The following is a 23,174-nucleotide window of genomic DNA, read 5'->3' on the forward strand; positions in this document are numbered from 1 at the left end:
TCAAATGGAGCATTTTCTTAGGCAGTAGCTTCCCTCCCTCCCCTATACAAGAGTGTTGGGTGTTTCCTTTGAATGGCAGAGTCTGGAACTGCTGGTGTTTGCACACATCCAACAATGCCTGCACCAGCACCCCACAGTGACCAACAAAAGCTTGAAAGTGTTTATCTATATGGAAAGTATGCCTCACTTACCTTCCCTGCATACCTTGCCACCAGGGAGCAGCCTGTGAGGGATGTGATTTGATTTTTTTTTAAATTTTTTTAGCCCAGACCTTACAGCTGATCTGGGTGGCAGGGGTCATTTTAGTATAGACAAAGGACTGTGTGCAGGGATGTAGATAGAGCTGCCAGTCAGCAGGGGGCTTATGTAGCAAGGTACAACTTCTGTCTTCCTCAAAACTTCCGGATTCTGCGTAGCTTGTAACTTCCCTTTCCACAGGTGCACCTCTTTTGCTTGTTTAGTGATCCTAAAGGTTGAGTGTAAATAGTGAGTGAGCTGACATATTAAAAAGCAAAAGGATACGAAATGAAAACCTCTCTGCAGCATGTGAATTCAATTTCCACTGCAACCTTATAGCATTGTTCTCATGAGACAAGCGTTTGTATGTGAAACTTGGGCACTTTTTGGAGGCTAAGGACAGGAAGCCCAGGGATCCTTCCACTGTGTGGTTTGTAATAACCCTTCATTCAATACTAGTAGCTGAAAGCCCATGCTGTAATTTGTAAAGTCATGTGTTTAAAAAAAAAAAAAAAAAAAAAAAAGCTGAGAATTTAGAAATTAGGCAGTTTCAGACGGCAAATCCCTGTGATTGCACCTGGTCATATTCTAAACAAAAATAGCTGTTAACTGTGGTTGTAGCTGTTTCCATCAGTTCACACTGATTCAACAGCCGTTCTAGGATTCAAAGCGACACACAGCATGATGTTCTTGAAATCCTACTCTGTAGAGGAATAGATTAACATAGGCTGATCACTAATTCTAAATTTTAACGGCTGTCTTGAGTTTGGTGCCTACTGTCCTTCATGGTAGAATGAACTGTGTAGCCTGAGCTTTCGCTGAAATATTTGTGCAGATCTCAGGGTGTCTTTGTATCGAGACTAAAACATTGCAGAATGAGGTCCCTTTAAATAAATCATGCTTGCTCTTTCTCATGAAGCTGGCCACATGTTTCAGGAAAAGGGCCATCCTAGTTTAAACTGCTCTTTAAGTAGCCAAGCAAAGGGAAGGGACTGGTTGCACCAGAAGGTAGAATTTTCTGCAAGGATGGGCTTTGGTGCATTAATTTCTTAGCACCACCTTCTGGCTCTTGAAAAGGCTCCTACAGACTTGGCACTAGACTGTCATCTTTGCCCTTTTCTCTGTTTGAAAGCTACCATTCACCAAGAGCTGAGTTTCAGGCTCCTAGCTATAAAAGCCAAGCAGCTGCTTGGTCTGAGAAGCATCTCCTCTTCAGGGAGGTTGCACCTGACTCTGGTGCGGAGAATGAATGGAGTGGGGAGAGCAAAACTTCTGTGGAAGTTTCCTTAAGAAATTTGGCCCTAATTACCATGGACTGGGAAGTAATCTCAGAATGGGAAGAGAATCTGCCTTGACGATTCCCTTTCCCATACTGTACATCTTCTCATTCAGCCCAAGCTCTGGACTGTGAGAGGAGATTAGTCCGCATTAACAAGGAGGCATGTGTCTTGAACACTTTGCAGTATCTGCAGATTGCGCACTATCAGCGTGTCTTGGTTACTGGACTTGGTAAACAACGTTACATACTTTTATGGGTCACCTCAATTGGGCACATGCATTGTTCTTCTGGAAAAAGTCAGTCATTGGAAGTATCAGGATTGGACAAACCTCATTGTCCAAAATTAATCCATTTCAGATATTGGGCAATGAATAGTCCCCTTTTCAGCCTAAGCAAACAAGCCCACCTGACTAAGTGGTGCTTGGAGCCATGGACAAATGATTGGAGTACAGTAGGGCAAGTGACAAAGCCACACTATCTCCTTTGACAAGGAATAGGTGATTTAACTCACTTTGTTACCTACTGCTTTAAAAAGGTAAAAGATTTGTTTAGGCTTGAAGGAAAGCGGTACCAAGTTGCAGGTTTAAGAGTGTAGCCAAAAGTACTTTAAAATGCAGTAACAGTGATGTAGGCCAGTAGACCATTAGGCTAAATTCTTTAGGCTGTGGTCTGACATGCTGCCTTTGTCTGTTAGTGTTCTTTAGTTAAGAATCGTGCATTTCTCCCTAACTGGGTCTTCATCAGAATTAGCAGTAGCCTGTTGCAGGCAATGTTGCCTAGTGGCTGGAACAGGTGACTCTCGGGACATTTGCATTCTGGTCCTAATTCTGCTCCTGAATGTGAGAGATCTACAAGGCACTCCAACCTATCTGTGCCTCCATTTTCTCATCTGTGAAATCCTCATAGGGTTGCTGTGGGCTCTCCCCACCCCCCATCCCATACTTTAACAGCCTCTTTTTAAGTAGCCCTATACCTATCCCTGAGGCCCCTGCCAGTTTTTGTAGTGGTAGAATGTCATTTTTCCTCTTCGTTGTTGGATGAAAGGTGCATACAGACAGGGGAAACTGACTACAACGAAACAGAAAAGCAGAGTAGTCACAAATGGCAACATTTTCAAGAGCATATAAGTCCCATTTTCAAAGTGATTTGAGCACTGTGAAAGTCAGGGAGATTTAGGTACTCTTGTAAACTTTACCCAAAGCTCTGCTAAACACACTCTCAATAACCTAACTGGAAATACTTTTGTCTCTAATCTTTTCTGGTAATAGTGACCTTGGATGGTACAAATAATAGTTACAAACTGTTCAGATAGAATGTGTGATTGATAGTGTCCTAACTTGAACAGTCCCCTATTGCCCCTTCCCATATTTGGGATGGGGAAGATCCAAAACATGTAAATCACAGCCTGGGGCTGTGCATCTGTGTAGTAGGGGCTGCCATTCATGTCATAACTGTGCCAGGTAGCTCACCACCTGGAATAATTGTCCACTTGAGGGTATAGCGCTCTAATCTTTCTGACCTCTCTCCAGCTTCAATTTCTGCTTCTACTGCAGAAAGGTCTTCATGGAAGCTATTCTGTAGTACCTCAGTGTTCCCTGCCTCAAGAATTTAAATTCATGTAGTGAGATCAGAGGCTAGGAAGAATGGGGAAGCATCACTGAAACCTGTGTGAGCAGCTTCCCAGCAGATACTGTCAGTGCAGCTCAGGCTTCAGGAATTCAGGGAGAGAAAATAAATAGGAAAGAAGTGGTGGTGATGGCTAACTCAGTTGCTGTCATGTCAGAGGAGTGCTCCTAACTGACAGGCTAAGATGTCTGGAAAAGCAAACTGATCTCTACCTTCTGGGGCTGGCTTGCTTTTTCCCCACCCTACCCTTGCATGCTCTTTCTGATTTGAAATCGGAGGGTGGTGAGGGCTTTTGCTCTTCATGCTTGACAGCTAGCTGTTCCAGTTCCTATTTTACCTTTTTTTTCCTCATGTCTTTTTACAACTTCATCTGCCACTCACGTAACTAAGGGCTGATCTACACTAAGCTGTGTGAGCTATGTACATTATGTAACTGAAGTCGACGTTACTTAGATCAACTTACAGCAGTGTCTACACCATGCTGTGTCAACGGGAGATGCTCTTCCGCTGACTTAGTGGGTCTTCACCAGACCCACTAAATCAACACTGCTGCATCAATCACATCAGTGCCAGTTTAGCCATAAGTATGACAGGCCCTCAGCTACTTAGACCCACCATACTGATTTAACACCTTGGGACTAGTGAGTTTGGACTGTACATAGATGTTCAATATCCTACAAGGTTGTATTCTAATCAGAAGTGTGAGCAGCTAGCACGGGCTGGGCAAACTTTTTGGCCTGAGGGCCACATCAGGGTGTGTCAAGGTCCCTTCCCCACTCTGAACTCTAGGGTACAGATGTGGGGACCTGCATGGAAAAACCCCCTAAGCTTTATTTTCACCAGCTTAGGTTAAAACTTCCCCAGGGTACAAACTATTTTTCCTTTTGTCCCTGGACCTTATTGCTGCCACCACCAAGCATCTAACAAATATAACTGGGAAAGAGCCTACTTGGAAACGTTCCCCCCCCCCCCCCCCCAAGCCCTACATCCCCTTTCCTGGGGAAGGCTAGATAAAAATCCTCACCAATTTGCATAGGTGAACACAGACCCAAACCCTTGGATCTTAAGAACAATGAAAAAGCAGTCAGGTTCTTAAAAGAAGAATTTTAATTAAAGAAAAAGTAAAAGAATCACCTCTGTAAAATCAGGATAGTAAATACCTCACAGGGTAATCCGATTCAAAATATAGAGACTCCCTCTAGGCAAAACCTTAAGTTACAAAAAGACACAAAAACAGGAATATACATTCCATCCAGCACAACTTATTTTATCATCCATTTAAACAAAACAGAAGCTAACGCATATCTAACTAGATTGCTTATTAACTCTTTACAGGAGTTCTGACCTGCATTCCTTCTCTGGTCCTGGCAAAAGACAACACAGACGGAGAGAACCCTTTGTTTCCACCCCTCCAGCTTTTAAATTATCTTGTCTCCTCATTGGTCATTTTGGTCAGGTGCCAGCAAGGTTGTCTTAGCTTCTTAACACTTTACAGGTGAAAGGGTTTTTCCTCTGGCCAGGAGGGATTTAAAGGTGTTTACCCTTCCCTTTATATTTATGACAGGGTGCGAAACTGTATGGAGGGCTGGGTAGGGAAGGCTGTGCCCCCCAAACAGCCTGACCCCCATCCCCTATTCGTCCCCTCCCACTTCCCGTCCCCTGACTGCCCCCTCCTGGGACCCCCAGCCCCAAACTGCCCCCCTGGGATCCCACCACCTATCCACACCCCCGTCCCCTGACTGCCCCCTCCTGGGACCCCCAGCCCCAAACTGCCCCCCTGGGATCCCACCACCTATCCACACCCCCGTCCCCTGACTGCCCCCTCCTGGGACCCCCAGCCCCAAACTGCCCCCCTGGGATCCCACCACCTATCCACACCCCCGTCCCCTGACTGCCCCCTCCTGGGACCCCCAGCCCCAAACTGCCCCCCTGGGATCCCACCACCTATCCACACCCCCGTCCCCTGACAACCCCCCCCGGACTCCCACGCCCTATCCAACCCCCCCATTCCCCGACCCCTGACTTCCCCAGAACCTCTGCCCCATCCAACTGCCCCCTGTCCCCTGACTGCTCCCCGCCCCCCCCCCCCCCCCGGGACCCGCTACCCAACCCCCCCCCACACACACTGCCGCGCACCACCTCCTTACTATACCACTCAGAGCAGCAGGATCTTGCAGCCCCACTGCCCGCGCAGCGGCGTGGCTTTGTGGGAGGGGGATCAGCGGGAGAGGAGCCGGGGGTGAGCCTGCCAGGCCAAGAGCTCGGGGGCCGGGCAGGATGGTCCCGCAGGCCATAGTTTTCCTGGCTCTGAGCTAGCAAAAACCCTCAGTAGACCTATAACTGTCACTATTAGGGCTCTTGCTAGTTGGCATTTGTACCTCACGCTAAGATGCTCCTGACATTAAAGGGTTAAGTGTGTGAATTAGGATCTCTCACTCTGCCAGGTTAATCTGACTTTTTGTTCTTAACCAAGGTATCAGTTCTGGAATTTTTGGCTTGGTCTTCAGCAGTACCTCTTATTCAAGGATCTCAAAGCATTTTTCTATATAAACATCAGTCAAGCATCAAACACCTTGTTTCTACCCCCAACAAGGTGGACATTTAGTTCCATCTTATAGGTGGGTAAATTGAGGCAGCGGAACTGTGACTGGATCAAGGTGACCAGCAAAATGTCGCAAAGTCAAGACCAGAATCTAGGGATCAGGCTACCTAGTCCTGTACTCCATCTGTTAGACCACATGCTAAAGAAAATAGACTTTGCCCAGAAGAGAAATAGCCAGTTGTAGCATACCTTGAAGCATCTGACTGCCTCTGAACTGATCCATGTTAAGCCTGCCATGGTGCAGTTAGCAAGCACCGCCATGGTTTCACCATATTTGAATAATTGTAGGATATGTGGCAGTGTGCACATTGCAGTTGTAATGGTAGCGGATTCCATAGGGGCCAGCAGATTACTGTTTGACTTTTAAATTTGTCTGCAGCCTAGTGTGTGTAATAGCATTTCTCAGGGCTTAAAGGCAAACAACTTGAGCAAGGGCCTGCTATCATTATACACTTTCACATCTCTGACAGTGGTGCAAATACAATCTAGTCTGCCAGATCAGAGTGACCTGGGAAGCATTTTGACAGCAGTAACTTGTGGCACATAACTGGGCACTAAGCACGAAGAACAAATCAGCTTCATTAGCTGAATTTTCAGAATTCTGATTAGCTGTGGTCTAATAACAATCAGTAGAGCGCCAGTCTTCCCCTCCCTTCTGCAACCAGGGGATTGGCACTCTAAACTGCCTTCTTGTTCATGGCACAGCTTGGGCGACACTCTCACTTGAGACCCTCTGATACCTGTGAAGATCAGATTCCGCTTACGCTAATGAGCAGAAATTGCATCCTGTTAGGAAATCACCAGTCCTTTAGAAATGCAAATCTTGATTTTGAAGTTGTTTTATTTGCATGGGTATGTATTAAAAATAATGCCCAACATTCAGGGGGATGTAACAAAATAGTTGTTAATGTTGTTAAACCTTTGCAGTGTCACATACGGTACACATAGCATATTTAACCGTGTTTAAGATGGTACAGAAATCTATATGCCATTTTGGCTTCTAGTCTTTTACCCTTCTCTATTGTAAATCGTTCTAATCTGATGCTCACAACTAGTGCTCCTAAGCTTGTTATGGGAGTAAATAACATTGCAGCAATCATGTGGCTTTTTCAAGTATTGGATAGTTTCTAGTCTGAGGAGGAGCTATTCTTTTCAGCACCCTTCCGCATGCCAATAACTAAACTTGTTTCCGCAGACTGTGGAGACTCGACCAGCCACCCTTCACATGGCTGTAATACACAGAGGTTCAAAGAATGTGCTACATAAATTGTTCCAGACAGCTGTCTGCAGTTCATTTTTAATATGCATTCTAAGATTATTCCATGGGCAGCCTGGATCGGAGTCTCCAAGCTGCAGCCATAACACAATAAAAATATTGCTGAGCTCTGCCTAGTAACAACATTTCTGATGGGTTGCCTGTTTACCCAGTTGATGGTTTAACAGTATTTGGTGGGATACTGGAATTTTTGGCACCTTTTGCTGTTTCTCAGATGCTGGCTGGGCTCTGCCTTACAGCTGGTTAGATCACAGCAGATACATGGGTTGTGTCAATCATTCAACTCAAGCCAAGGTGAGAGGAGGGGGCAAAGGACAAAATGTAACTGCTCTGGTTGCAGTAAATGCCTTCAGTCCTCCAGTTCAGAGGATTTTTCTACCCAGCTTACATGCGGCTTCCTCTGAACCAGAGAGAAGGATAGGTGCTCTTCCAAGCCTTCCTTCCCAGCAGCCTTCTAGGGACAGGGTTGCTAATGAATATCAAACTCCAGACAATCATACTATTAAATAGCATGCACCTGGGTTAAGCGGAGTCCTTTTGCAATCACGTAATTTCCTAGTGCCTTGTTTTTCTCTTTGTTCTCTTGTATGCTTCTCTCTCACAGTCTCAAAAGCTTGTTTTCCAAGCCACAATTTGCTCACTCATTAAATATTCAAAACGCCATAGCAGAAATAACGTGCATTGCATTGGTAGTCAGAACAAACACCCTGTCAAGACTTCATAGATTCTTACTCTTCAGTAGGCCCAATCTAGTCCTCTCTAGCTAATGCAGTAGCAGCAGCTCTCCCTGGGACTCTGATTTCCCCTGCCATTACAGGACTTTCCTGATGCTTCCTCTTGGTTATGCAGAAATGCCTTTTGGTGGTCGAGTGAAAATCAGCTTTAACTTTAGCACAGTTAAAATGCTTTAAAAATAAATGTGTAAGCACACTGCTTTCTTATACAATAACAAATGACCATTCCTTTTTCATTGCATGTGTGTGCACATATACATGACATGGACACTTCCACTTAATAGAGAGGGGCGGAGACAAGCACACATTCACTCTTTCTCTGTGCTGTATTGGTGATACGTACACATGCCAAAAAGCCGAGCAGAACTTCATTTTCAAAATGCATCAGAAAATGTGGAATGAGGCAGGCTTAGGAATGCATCAGCCTCCTTTCATCTGAGATGAAGGTGAGTGAATGGATTGTGCAGGACAGGTAGGAAGGATGATCCAGTGGCTAATGTATTGCCTTGGGAGTAAGGAGATCAGGATTCAGTTCCTACCAATTTGCTCATCTGCAAAATGGGGTTAATAACAATCTTTTACCTCTCAGGAGCACTATGAGGTTACATATCTTTTTTTTTTTTTCTCTCTCTCTCCTCCCTGTGAGGTGTATGATGATGAGAACTGTATAAGTACCTAGAGTGACAGACTGTACAAATAGTTGCACATTATGGCATTCTTTTGTTCTTTACAGTAACCTAAGAAATGCCATACAGAACATTATTTAGTGCGGTTGTAAATTGGAAAAGGGAGGCAATCAGTGAAGCAATGTCTAAGTTAGGATTGCCTGTGTGGCTCTATCCCAGGCTCCGTTTGCATGTGTGTGCATAATAATATGGCTCTGTCACTACTTTTTGTTCCAAATTAACAGTGAGTGAAGCAGGGTTGTGTAATAAACAAAGCTCATTTCCAAAGCACGCCTGCCAAACTCATTGCATGGTCGATAGGGTGTCAGGCGTTGGGCAGGACAAAAGACAGGATTTTTCAAAAGGAAACAGGTGCCTCATGCAGACAGTACCATCCATCCTGTGCAGGAAAAAAAGAGTATGTGCTTATTCTATCCTAATGCACATGTTGGGGGAGTAGTGGCAGAGTTAAGGGTCACAGACAACCTTAACTTTGGTATTTCTTGATTTCTCAAGAAAGGAGAGCAGCAGAATACAGACCCTGGACTTCAGAAAAGCAGACTTTGACTCCCTCAGGGAACTGATGGGCAAGATCCCCTGGGAGAATAACATGAGGGGGAAAGGAGTCCAGGAGAGCTGGCTGTATTTTAAAGAATCCTTATTGAGGTTACAGGGACAAACCATCCCGATGTGTAGAAAGAATAGTAAATATGGCGACCAGCTTGGCTTAACAGTGAAATCCTTGCTGCTCTTAAATACAAAAAAGAAGCTTACAAGAAGTGGAAGATTGGGCAAATGACCAGGGATGAGTATAAAAATATTGCTCGGGCTTGCAGGAGTGAAATCAGGAAGGCCAAATCACACCTGGAGTTGCAGCTAGCAAGAGATGTTAAGAGTAACAAGAAGGGTTTCTTCAGGTATGTTAACAAAAAGAAGAAAGTCAAGGAAAGTGTGGGCCCCTTACTGAATGAGGGAGGCAACCTCGTGACAGAGGATGTGGGAAAAGCTAATGTACTCAATGCTTTTTTTGCCTCTGTCTTCACGAACAAGGTCAGCTCCCAGACTACTGCACTGGGCAGCACAGCATGGGGAGGAGGTGACCAGCCTCTGGAGAAAGAAGTGATTCGGGACTATTTAGAAAAGCTAGACGAGCACAAGTCCATGGGGCCGGATGCGTTGCATCCGAGAGTGCTAAAGGAGTTGGCGGATGTGATTGCAGAGCCATTGGCCATTATCTTTCAAAACTCATGGCGATCGGGGGAGGTCCCAGATGACTGGAAAAAGGCTAATGTAGTGCCCATCTTTAAAAAAAGGGAAGGAGGAGGATTCTGGGAACTACAGGCCTGTCAGCCTCACCTCAGTCCCTGGAAAAATCGTGGAGCAGATCCTCAAGGAATCAATTCTGAAGCACTTAGAGGAGAGGAAAGTGATCAGGGACAGTCAGCATGGATTCACCAAGGGCAAGTCATGCCTGACTAATCTAATTGCCTTCTATGATGAGATAACTGGCTCTGTGGATGAAGGGAAAGCAGTGGACGTGTTGTTCCTTGACTTTAGCAAAGCTTTTGACACGGTCTCCCACAGTATTCTTGCCAGCAAGTTAAAGAAATATGGGCTGGATGAATGGACTATAAGGTGGATAGAAAGCTGGCTAGATTGTCGGGCTCAACGGGTAGTGATCAATGGCTCCATGTCTAGTTGGCAGCCGGTATCAAGTGGAGTGCCACGGGGGTCGGTCCTGGGGCCGGTTTTGTTCAATATCTTCATAAATGATCTGGAGGATGGTGTGGATTGCACCCTCAGCAAGTTTTGCAGATGACACTAAACTGGGAGGAGTGGTAGATACGCTGGAGGGTAGGGATAGGATACAGAGGGACCTAGACAAATTGGAGGATTGGGCCAAAAGAAATCTGATGAGGTTCAACAAGGACAAGTGCAGAGTCCTGCACTTAGGACGGAAGAATCCAATGCACTGCTACAGACTAGGGACCGAATGGCTCGGCAGCAGTTCTGCAGAAAAGGACCTAGGGGTTACAGTGGACGAGAAGTTGGATATGAGTCAGTGTGCCCTTGTTGCCAAGAAGGCCAATGTCATTTTGGGGTGTATAAGTAGGGGCATTGCCAGCAGATCGAGGGACGTGATCATTCCTCTCTATTCAACATTGGTGAGGCCTCATCAGGAGTACTGTGTCCAGTTTTGGGCCCCACACTACAAGAAGGATGTGGAAAAATTGGAAAACGTCCAGCGGAGGACAACAAAAATGATTAGGGGACTGGAACACATGACTTATGAGGAGAGGCTGAGGGAACTGGGGATGTTTAGTCTTTAGAAGAGAAGAATGAGGGGGGATTTGATAGCTGCTTTCAACTACCTGAAAGGGGGTTCCAAAGAGGATGGCTCTAGACTGTTTTCAGTGGTAGCAGATGACAGAACGAGGAGTAATGGTCTAAAGTTGCAGTGTGGGAGATTTAGGTTGGATATTAGGAAAAACTTTTTCACTAGGAGGGTGGTGAAACACTGGAATGCTTTACCTAGGGAGTAGGTGGAATCTTCTTCACTAGAAGTTTTTAAGGTCAGGCTTGACAAAGCCCTGGCTGGGATGATTTAGTCAGGGATCGGCCCTGCTTTGAGCAGGGGGTTGGACTAGATGACCTCCTGAGGTCCCTTCCAACCCTGATATTCTATGATTCTCTGTGTGTTTCACTTGGCAACCTAAACTCAGTCCACGTGTGCATGGAATTATAAAGTATCTATGTTGACAGTGGAGGAATACTTACTTACTTTCTTGAAGTCAAAGCAAGTATAGCCTTGATCTTTCACTCAACTACAGATAGTTGGGCACCATCTTCCTGATGATGTATTGCATTGATATTCCTCTTTGGGAGCTGTGGTCCAAGATCTCCTTAAAGTGCTTAAATATGCTATCCTACAGCATGTGTCCAGCAGAAACACTCTCTTGACAAATTAGGCCTCATGATTGTTTCTACTGGCTAAGGCAATTTTGTCCACAAGTAAACAAGACCGCTGCATAATGTCTTCTATCTAATTGGTTTGCAGTTTAATCTTTTTTTAAAAAAGAAATCCTACTTTCTGCTTCATAAAGGAAAAGTTGTTTTCTCTTTTGGCTGCTTTGATTTATGAAGAAATCATGAAAAATTCTTCCCCCCCATTTCCCTCCCATCCCTAAATAAACAACCCCAAACCCTGCATGTTTACTTTGGGAGCACCTTAATTTTTGTCTTCTCTGTTTTAGTGGATGACTCCGTAGAAGGCCACAGAACTGGAGTGATTTTTTAAATTTTTAATTTTTTTTTTTTAATCCTTACTTGGTAGGAACTTTGCAAAATTGTTGAACATTTTCTTTTCTACCCCCTCCTCCCTCTCCCCCTACATACATACACTTTCTTGATCTCATTGCCTACTATATATAACTGTGAAAATAATTATCAATCAGGTGCCTTAGGCAAAACTTTCGATTTTTAAAATGTTAACTTTTTCCATTTAGGTGATGTAAATAATGCAGATGATGGTGATTTTTAACAACTTTCTCATGACCTTAACCTTTGGCACATGGGCCTTGGATAGATGTTCTGCAGGCAACAGAAATTCCCCAATAGTGGAGACTAATGATGAGGAGTGGGCAGACTTTGTAGAGGACAAAAGATACTATGGATCAGGGCTATTGGACTGTATAGAAAGAGGAATTTTAGAGTTGCTTTGAAGAATATAGTAAAAACTGGCCAGGCCCTGGCCCTTCCCCAACCCCACCTCCAAAACTCTCTCCATAATCAAGGAGACACCTATTTAAAGGGAAGTCCATTGTGAAAACACATGTTCTGCTGCACCCAGCATATGTTTGCCTTGTGCTATCCATTACTACAGAAGGGAGGTAAATATTGTAACTGCTTAATAAAACGGCTGGCAAATTTTGACTAAACTAGACAATAACAGTGGTACATGTTACAAATACTGGCATAGCTAAAATGTCCCAGCAGGCATCACTCCAGTGTAATCCAAACCACACACTCTGCTCCTGCCCTGGGAGAACAGGAAGGAAAGTCCCACCCCCCTCCCTATATAGCTTTGTACAGTTGACCTGGTGCATTGTGGGATTTTGTTTAAAGTATTGGACACAGAACAAAAATACTGGAAGACTAGGTGGAGTAGCGGTATGATCTGGTACAATAAATCCTGTGCTTCTAACTGAATGAAGCAGTGATTTTGTGCAGTAGCACCAGTAACCCCCCGGTATGTTGGAATATCCTGCAGATTAGTTGACTTCTACCAGTTGGTACGTAGAATCACCGAATCTCAGGGCTGAAAGGGACCTCAGGAGGTCATCTAGTCCAACCCCCTGCAGGACCAATCCCCAACTAAATCATCCCAGCCAGGGCTTTGTCAACCTTAAAAACCTCTAAGGAAGGAGATTCCACCACCTCCCTAGGTAATGCATTCCAGTGTTTCACCACCCACCTAGTGAAAAAGTTTTTCCTAATATCCAATCTAAACCTCCCCCACTGCAACTTGAGACCATTACTCCTTGTCCTGTCCTCTTCTACCACTGAGAATAGTCTAGACCCATCCTCTCTGGAACCACCTCTCAGGTAGTTGAAAGCAGCTATCAAATCCCCCCTCATTCTTTTCTTCTGCAGACTAAACAATCCCAGTTCCTTCAGCCTCTCCTCATAAGTCATGTGTTCCAGTCCCCTAATCATTTTTGTTGCCCTCCGCTGGACGCTTTCCAATTTTTTCACATCCTTCTTGTAGTGTGGGGCCCAAAACTGGACACAGTACTCCAGATGAGGCCTCACCAGTGTCAAATAGAGGGGAACGATCACGTCCCTCGATCTGCTGGCAATGCCCCTACACTGAAATGTCAGTGCAGTCTTCAAAACTTCACTGCACTGCCTACAGATGCTGGGTGGAGGGTGAGGCAAGACTCTCTTTTCTCACTAAGGGTCGAGTTGTTTTGATTTGGGGCACACCCTTTAACTCTAACCCCAGAGCTGACTGTCCTTTGGGGACATCAGGCTGCATTTGCTTAGAAGCCTGGCTATATACACTATGCCTGCTGCAAGACCTGGATTTTGTAGCCTGGACCTGTTTGTTTTGCAGTTACATTGGCCTCTGACCATTTGTATCAGTGCTGGGTTTTTTTCCTTATGATGTAGTTATTTCCAGCTGAGCCTCTGTGTCATAATAATGTTGGTTCATCTGTTCCTACTCTAGTTCCAATCAGTATCTTCCACTGTGACTCTTCCTATGCAACCCAGTTACAATAACAGTAGCAGTGGAGCTGTAGGAGTAGATTATCTTGAACTTCCTGTTTTCATTCAAATACCCTTGGTGTGAAAGGGGGGAGAGAGAGAACAAATAAAGTAGACGCAAGCACTAGTCAGGCCTTAGCTGCCCTTTAAGAAGAATCTCTGCATCATTTACATGTCTGCTCACTTTCTGGTAAATGCTTTGAAACCAGAGGTGGTAAAATGTGTGCTTGTAGGGTTAGACACACATCACCTGGTGCTGGGAGTACAGGAAAGCCTGGAACTGGACTAATTCAGTAAGAAATGCTAATCTGAGTTTTCTCTGATATGTTCCACTGTATTGCTATGGACTCCTCCTGTAGTAGCTGCCATTAAAAAGGCAAGATTTTCCCAACAGATACCACATAGCAACCATTATTGCTTCCAGATGAAAGTACAGGGAGGGAAATGTGATATTTTACCTACTAGGTAGTAACTGTTAGCAACTGGCAGCTTTTTGACAGTGATAGTTGTAATTTTAGTGGACTACCTGGAGCTAAAAGCAGCATTGTGTAGCTGTCTTGCCAATCCATTGCAAGCAGCAGGCTGTTGCAGTACATGAAAACAGTAATTCTGCCCTTTCCTCTGATTAAATAGTTCATGCTTTTATTTTTATTTTTGAAAGAGGGGATAGATTTCTTTGGGATGTATGTTCTCATCAGCTGGTGACTGGGATGCTTTTAAATGCTACGGTACCTGTGGTTAACCTGAGATTCTTCCCTCTGGGCCATCTTTAGTCTTCCTCGTAAGCTTTATATTCTCTGTTTTGACTCTAATGCTTTTACCTTTTGATGATGTATCTTCCAAGGCTGGCTTCTTTTCACAATTGCTGTCTCCCAACACCAAGACGGCTTATCGCAACCTAAACCTAAACAGGATGTCCTGCAAAGTGTACTCCCTTCGGCCCAGATGTGTGGCCTGGTCCTTTGAATCTTCAGAAATAGCTAGAGGTTACTCAGTGTAAATATCCAAAGGGATTGTCAACAAAGTCACCTCCTCTCCCATCACACACAGTCACATTTATATCTACCACCTTATTTGCTTTCTTTTGTCACAGCCTCAGGAAGAAGGCATGAGCTTAAAAATTGTCTTTCTGTTGGACACCAAAGATCCATTAAATGAAGGCTGCTCTGCTCTGACTGCAGGACTGAGGAAGTTTTATTGTGAACTATCAAAAATGAAACTGAGCTGTAAAACATTTCTAGAGAAGATAGTGTACGCACCAGCCCCAGGGCCAAAGCTAAGACACTAGCACAGTATAAAGAGCATTCTCTGAACTTGTATTAACTTACGTAGCATGACTTATTTAATGCTCTCTAGTACAGCAAAGTCTTACAAAGCCAGGCCTGTCTGTCATGGGCATTTATAGGACCCTCGTTATCATTGTAGCTAAGTGCCATCAGCAACCAAAAGATCAAGACAGGGAGCCCATTCATAAAACTCGAAAGAGTGACCTAGGGAATGTCCCGATGCCTGATTTGTCCCACGTGGATGCATTCAGAATAGTGATCTGTCCTGCACACCATGCACAAGTGACAGTTGTTTGGGAGCTTCCATGGTACCATGTCTTGTTTAGTCTAGTCCCTTGCTTTTCTAATTGGTGAATTCACTCAAATGTAAAGTTTTCTCCACCAAAAGAAAGGCTGGACAAAGAGTGAAACCATTTTTGGCAAAATAAGTGCAGGCAGTGCACTAGATGTGCTGTACTGGTTTAACTTTGTCACCAACATATCTTCAAGTGAAGTTGTTCTGTGCAAAAATGACTTGGTTTCTGCTTCAGATATTCCATTTAAACATGCTACTTGGCAACTCCTCCCCCCACCCCCACCGCAAACTACTAGTCTTGTAAACGTGCCTCCTGGACTGGTGTGTCAGTCCCACTGTGTTCATCCTTGCTCATGTCGGAAGTCAGAATAGAATTGGTTGTCTTCCCCAGGGCAATTTACAGTATCTTCATACTTTAAACTCAGAGGACCAAGGTAAACAGTCTTTAGCGTCTCGTGCTGAGTGTCAGTTTCTTTCAGTTGAAAAATTCAGGGGAGAGGGGTCTTTCCAGCTGCATCTCCCTTTTCAGTTTGCATAGCATGAAATTCACCAGGTTCACATTCATTTCCGTACAGGGAATTCTCTTGGTGTATGACATCACTAACCGCTGGTCCTTCGATGGGATAGACCGCTGGATAAAAGAAATAGACGAGGTAAGTGTGACACTGCAGCTGGTTTAGGATGTGTTCGTGCAGCGTCTATCACAATAGGACCTGGTGTGACTACAGTAATATAAACACTGCAGCTTCTGGTGCCAGCACAGAAATATCATTGTGCCGTAAAAGTGGCAGGTCTCCTTGGATGCTGAATAGCCTGTTGATGCTGACACCTCTGATTTTACTGAGCCCCACAGATGGCGCTTGCTGGAAAGCAGAGATTAAAAATATAATCAAAAGAGACAAGGTAGGTGAGGTTGGACCAACTTTATTGGTTTTGTTGGACCAACTTCTGTTGGTGGAAGGGACAAGCTTTCAAGCTTCACAAAGCTCTTCTTCGGTTCCAGGAAAGGCAACCAGAGTATCTGTGGGCTTGTCTACGCTGAAAACGCTGCAGTGCTTCAGTAAAGATGGTACCTACACGGATGGGAGGGGTTCTGGCGTTGGCGTAGGTAATCCAGCCTTGGATTCCAAGAAGCGGTAGCTAGGTCGACGTGAGAATTCTCCCATCGACCTACACTGGGGGTTAGGTCAGTTTAACTGTATTGCTCAGGGGTGTGGATTTTTCGCACCCCTGAGCACTGTAGTTCTAGTGACCTAATTTCCTAGGATAGACCAGGCCTGGGCTAACTACAGGTTGGGGCAGACGTTCAGCATAAGGGGTTCATGTATGCTGTAGGAGGCCACTTAAAATGAAGTGGGCAATTGAGGGTTAGCAGGCAGTAGGGTATGTTACAAACTGTTGTAATGAGCCACAAAACCAAGGTCTGATGCAGAGGAGTCGAAATCTCTGCTATGTCCAGGAGACCTTTGGGGGGAAAGAAGGACTACCCTGTGCAGAGGAAGTACTTGCAATTCCCTAGTTGGAGAAGAAAAGAAAAGCCTCTATCTTGCTATCCATTTCTACCAGGCTAAAACTGTGCAGGCAATGGGGAGCAGGATATCCATACAGCTGAGTTGTGAGCCTGTTAACCAAGGCATTCCGGGCAACGCCCTGTAAAATCATGAGTGGAAGCGTCTGAAATGGAGTAATCTGTATGAGGAGTCCCTGCTTAGACACCAGCGTTTATATCACAGTAGCCAGTCCTAGCAGAGGCAATTTCCCTTCCTTACAGTTGCTTCAATACTGTAAGCTGAGCAACCCACTAGGTATGATCCGTGTTCACTGGTGTCAGTGAGTTTTTGATGCTCTGTTCTAAAGATGGACTATGTTCTTTTAAAGCATGCTCCAGGTGTCCCCCGGATTTTGGTTGGAAACAGGCTTCACTTAGCTTTCAAGCGGCAGGTGCCCACGGAGCAGGCCCGTTCCTACGCTGAGAAGAACTGCATGACGTTCTTTGAGGTCAGCCCGCTGTGCAACTTCAACGTGACCGAGTCCTTTACGGAGTTGTCGCGCATTGTGCTAATGAGGCATGGCATGGAGAAGATCTGGAGACCTAACAGAGGTGAGTGGAGACCTGCTCTCGCTGTGCTGATGAGGTGCTCTGAGGGCAGAAGAAACTGCCCACGTGGAAGGGGTGGGTGTTTGCCTTCCTGCTCGGAGGAGGCAGTATTTAATAACCATCTGGACCTCCAAGTGCTTCACAAACACAAAGTGCCTCAGTCCCCACACACCTCTGTGAGCTTGGTAAACACTGTAGCCCTCCTTCACGCAGGGAAACTGAGGCACACAAGGTAAGTAGTATGTCCACAGTCACAGAATCAGTTGCTATCAAAGCTGGGACTAGAACCCACGAGACTGGACTCAGTCCCCCCAGCTCTAACCACTAGGCCATGCTGCTGCTGTATTTGAGCACACCTGTGTGACTGCTCCGAGCTGCGGTGATTCACTAGCTGAACGCACTTTGTCTGATGCGGTAGCCTAATAGTGCCAGTTCAAGCCAGAGAAGGCTTAAGTAATCCACCCCTGAATTTCCAGCGCTACAGGCCTTTTGCTCCATATACATACTCTGTGTGGTGAGCTTAAAAGAAGCAGCACCTCAGTTGGCCTGTGGTGCATGAGCTCAGACCTTTGATAGACTGGGGGAGAAGCAGCACTTGGCTGCTGGCTCTACTCCAGGTAAGGCTCATTCCGCCCTCTTCCCCACGTAGCTGCAGTGCAGTGGGGCTGCAGTGGAGGTGGCAGGGATTGTTGGTACACAGTGCCCTGGGGAGGAAGAAATAGGCTGTCTTCCCCTTTAATGGTGGCACGTTTCCTCCTGCAGATGGGGGTGGTGGTGAATGAACCTGGGTATCCAAGTGTGGGCCAGGTCCCATTATCTGAGACCCTCCCCACTCTGTCCTGGGCACTGACTAGCCATCACTGAAGCACTGCTGCTTCAGCCAGAAGGGATGAGAGTGTCCCTCTCTTCCAAGGCAATGGTCAAGTTCCCTGCAGCTGGGCCTGTTGGCACACTGCTGTTTGATACATATGGAGGGTCAGTGAGATACTAGAGGGGATTCAAACCCAAATCTTGCTTGAGGCGGAAGGCAATGCTGCTGCGGTTTCTGCAGGGGGATACCTTGCTCTGCAGTGAAAGCTTTCCCTGCTTTGAGAGCCAGCATACACAGCTGGCTTGATTTAAAGTTCAAGCCATTCTGGTCGCTCTGTTGCCCTGCAAAACAGTGAAGATTTAAAGCTGAAGTCTTCTGTGCGCTGCAAATCTATCCTAAACGCCTTCCATGGGCAGGGTCTACAATCCTTGCCAGCTTCTTGTGTCCTATTCCTAGCACTGCTTCGTGGCTTTGCAGGCTCAGTCCTTGAGTAAACTGAAGATAGGAGTGTGCCCCCGTGTGGCCAGCTGTAAGGAAATCCCGCATGAGCTGGGGCATTCACAAAGCTGTGTCACATGTTTTTACACTGAATTCATGGCAGTAAGGGTCCTCTCAGGGAGAGGCTGAGTCTTGCTCTAGCTGTATAAGGCTGGCAGGTCTGCTGGATGATGGGGTCAGAGTTCACAAGACCCTGCCACTAGACTTGTACAGGTCCCAAATAGGAATGTGCTCTGCCTCGCTCCAGCAAGGCTGTTGCCGTCCTCCAGACCACGTCTGCTCTTTGTATCTTGGAGTGGGGAGAAGGGGGCTGTGCAACTGAACTGCCAAACACTTTGCAAATACTGAGTAAATGAGGCCTCCCAGCACTATATATGGGGGAAGGATTAATTATTGTGCTGATGGTTAAACCGAGGACTGGAGGCAGCGCTCCGAGAACTTGGGAGTCCTGTCTCCTAGTTCCTTGTTTTCACCATCAGATCCGCAGTTTCTGAGGCACCGTACTGCCACCCCTAGTTTCTCCCTCCCTAAGAAATTGGTGATGTACAGTGCAGGCGAGATGTGCATTAGGGCAAGCTCTCCCCTTGGAGGTACAACCTGGGTGTCACTTGCCTCTCTGACTGTACTTGATTCTTTCTGTTCTGACAGTGTTCAGCTTACAGGACCTCTGCTGCCGTGCAATAGTCTCCTGCACACCAGTCCACCTCATCGACAAGCTGCCACTGCCTGTCACCATCAAGAGCCACTTGAAATCCTTCTCCATGGCCAATGGAATGAACGCGGTGATGATGCACGGCCGGTCATACTCCTTGGCTAGCAGTGGGGGCGGGAGCAGCAGCAAAGGTAACAGCTTGAAGAGATCCAAATCGATCCGCCCGCCGCAGAGCCCCCCACAGAACTGCTCACGCAACAACTGCAAGATCTCTTAGCAAGACTGTAACACTGTGAGCTCCAAACACACCCACCCACCAATGTACAGATGTTTGCACACGTAACCCTTTTCAATAGGATCCTTTTGAACGTTCCTGGGTCACTTTTTTGATGACGAGCATAGCTTTGGGAAACGAGTTCAGCTTAACGTTCAGACCATCATATCGACTGGATCCCACATCGCTGGTAAAGGGGACGGTGCCAAGTGAACGTTCAGGAATGCTTTGGGATTTTCCTCAGCCTGGGTGGAAAACTCGGCAGCTGCTGGCATGGGGGAGGGACAAGCTCGTCCAGTCTTGGCAGAGGAAGGGATTTAGCGGAAGATCAAGAGGCTTAGGGGGTGGTCAAGGGAGAGTCTGTGCTGCAACTGTAACTCTTGAACTCACAGATGGATTGCTGGTGCGATAGCGAACAGTGGACTTCTAAGAATAAACAGGGAATAGATGAAGGCAAATTCTACCTGGACTTTAACCTGCCATTGCCAAAAAAGAGGCAAGAGTTGGCCGATTGGGAATCTGAAGGAAGCAGTCCTGCTTGCTGTTTTCACTTATTTATATCAAAATTATATAGAGAGCTCTCACTTTTTCTAACTTTTTTTTTTTTTTTTAAAGAAGCAGTCAGGGAAAGTTTATACAGCCATGTAAATAGAAGCATGGGACCTCTGTTCGCAGTGCACCAGCTAAAGGGGAGAAAGGGAGAGGGGGTTTTTGAGGTGAATATCTACAAACACTTTGGGGGATTGTACAAATAGCCTCACAGGATTGCTCTGGGTTTGTTTGTTTCAAATACAATCTATGTGAAAGGAGAGAGCGATTTGTATGCTACATGCCGGATCCTTCCTTTTCTGAACATTCCTGGAAACAAGGGTGAGGGCCTAGGAGGAGGCTGATTGTACTCTCACTTAAATCAAAACCCAAATAGAGTTGCAGCTGTGAGGCTGCCATGGCCTGCAGGAGCCTGAAGACAAAGATTTGGTCAGACCAAATATTAGAGACCAAAAGTCAGCTGGTACCAGGTTTATTTTCCCATGACAGGCAGCATCTTCTCACGTGAGGGTTGTTGATCATTGCTGGCCTTGAGGAGTTGCAGGCATAGAAGTAAAACACTTCTGCTGGGCCTGCGTGGAGAGAAACAGAAAGCTTGATCACAAGCTACCCTTCTGGGGTCACTGTTCCTTCCCCCATCTTCCCCAATACTGCTATTTATCCCTCCTACTCTTCTGGGCAATGAGGTCAACCCCCTCATAGGCATGAGGACTTTGAGCAGGCCCTGAATCCAGAGTCCTTCCTGCACCTGTAAATACACACTTCACCTTTCCAAGGAACATCTAATCTTCAAGCATTGCCCATGGCTCCTCTTCTAGATGGGGGCAGGAGAAGGGAGAACACACTTCACACTGGAGTGTGGCATATTAGAACTGATCAAGACTGGAACACTAGTAACCATTCTAAGTGGTGTTAAAATGCAGCCTTGCTAGTCTGGAGTTTGCCTGCATTGGATGACCAAGCAAAGCTATCTTGCTGTACCCTCAGACAGCCATGATTGCTGTTCAGTGGCAGGAAAATGTGAAGGCAAATGCATTGGCTTGTTTTTATTGTCACCTAGGTTTTCACAGCTTCTAGAGCAAGCAATCTCTCTAGCTAGCAATTTGCTTGGGATAGGCATGTGATGTTAGAGAAATCCCATCTAGGACAATAGCAGCAGCTTCACTTACTTAGTCCCATAGCAATAGGACTTCTAACTTTCCACTAGGGCTTCCAGCAGAAGTAGTGCCCAGTCCTTGTTAAGCTAGAGAGGCTGATTACAGTTCGGTGTGAGGTTCAGTCATAGGTGAGCGAGACAAAGATATGGTAGTAGGTTCTTGTAGGCCATCAGGACGTGTAGTTTTTCAATGTATGAACTGCTTTTGGTTGCTCTGTTCTGCCTCCATTATACCTCTCTCTTCATTAGGAAACTAAACCGGGCACGTGTCTGCTGTAGGATGCTGGTGCTCTACTGTTACAGCCTGTCTCCCATTAGTAGCAGTTCCCCAAGGCCAGGCTTAGTCTGTCACCCTAAAGCAGCTTGTTACATGGGCAGGATGAAGCTGTTGCGTTTCCTGCACAGCTGACCACCCACTCTGTTCAAGCAGCAACTAAAAGACGGGTGGCAGGGAAATGGCACAGCCCCTTCCCACAGCAACACTCCCTGCTGTGCTTTTCCCTTCCTTCCTTGACAGGGCCTGGAGACGAAGGAGTCTCTGCACTCTCTCAAACCCCGGAGGACAGATTTCACAGATAGCCCAGCTGCTAGGCAATAAACCGGGCCACCAACGAAGCTCAAATGAGGGAGAAGGAGAAAATAAACCGAGGGCTGGGGGTGTCTTTTGTGGCTGTGATTCAGACTAAAAACTAAAGCTGTAGTCAAGTTCAGTGCCGTCATGGGGAAGCCAGGGAATTTCTAGAACCTGTCAGCAGTATTACACCCACTGCTCCATGTCACTTAACAGGGAACAGAAGGAGCCAGGCAGCCTAGGGATATATGGCTAACAGGTGACGGCAGGCAGAACACACCCCTATCCGTCAGTGTAAAACCCTCTTTGAATTTGGTTTCCGTTAAACAGTTAGTTGTTGGAGCGCCTCAGCAGCCTGTAACTCACCTATGTTGCCTCTTCCGTATCTAATATCTGGTAACACAGCTGGGATGGGGAGGAGATGGAAGATTCCATTCTGCATGTCTAGAAACTCTTCCAACTACCTGTGGATGGTTTATGCCCTACAAATAAACCCTCTCCCGTCTCTTCTCCACTGTACATTTTCCCCTGTACAATCTCAGCAAATCCTGTCCAAAGGAAAGATTCCTTGATCTGGAATGTCTGCTGATCAAAACTGAACTCATCTTGTTTTCTTCATTTGAAAAGAAAGCCGTTCTGGCATCTGATATCAACACTAGTCTTTAGCTGCTGTCTGACACTCAGACCATTCCAATGTTATTTTGGATTCTCTCTTTTATTCCTTTGTACAGTCAATGTTGTTCAATTGATATACATGTTTTGTTTTATATAAATTAAAGTCTTTTGTTTTAAACTGTCCACATCCCGCCTGGTAATCATGTCAGTTTCAAGTGGGGCTGCGGTTTTAGCAGGTCTTTAAGCGGGTTTTTCTGGGGTTGCTCAAGGGTGGGGGTGGGATGTGGCAGAGCTCATGGTGATTGATTGGGAACTTGCCAAAGGGGGGGCCTTTATACCAGTGTTCCCAGGATTGCCCTTCCCAGCCATTCAAAAAATCACAAGATTTGGCTTACAAATTATGACATTTCAATTTACATTTGGTTCTATTCTTTGTCTTTTGGTGTTTTGAACCTTTAGGGTCATTTTTCAAATGTCTAGTCTCCAAAACTTGTTGGTTTTAATGGAAGCAGAAATTCTCCCATAATCACGTGACTTCAGGAGCTAGTGCTTAAAGAAAAACATTGACTCTCCTGAGACTTGTGAGAAAATTACAACCGTTCGCAACGCAGGTGTGTAAACTCCACGTCAAGCCCATATAAGCTCTGACTCGTGTTACAAGTGGGGTAAAACTCACCCTGTG

General features: G+C 45.9%; 1 protein-coding gene across 1 annotated transcript in view; it reads left to right on the forward strand.

Annotated features, from left to right (window-relative positions):
* The window catches only part of RAB40C (RAB40C, member RAS oncogene family), a 65,261-nt gene extending 42,586 nt beyond the window's left edge, over positions 1-22,675 (forward strand). The window contains exons 4-6 of the mRNA XM_073362867.2: positions 15,844-15,921; positions 17,147-17,369; positions 19,324-22,675. Of these exons, the coding sequence (XP_073218968.1) occupies positions 15,844-15,921; positions 17,147-17,369; positions 19,324-19,604 (582 nt within the window). The 3' untranslated portion in view covers positions 19,605-22,675. The remainder of the gene's footprint in view (positions 1-15,843; positions 15,922-17,146; positions 17,370-19,323) is intronic.
* The last annotated feature ends 499 nt before the right edge of the window (positions 22,676-23,174 follow it).

Source organism: Lepidochelys kempii, chromosome 10, assembly GCF_965140285.1.
Source record: "Lepidochelys kempii isolate rLepKem1 chromosome 10, rLepKem1.hap1, whole genome shotgun sequence".
Taxonomy (NCBI): Eukaryota; Metazoa; Chordata; order Testudines; family Cheloniidae; genus Lepidochelys; species Lepidochelys kempii.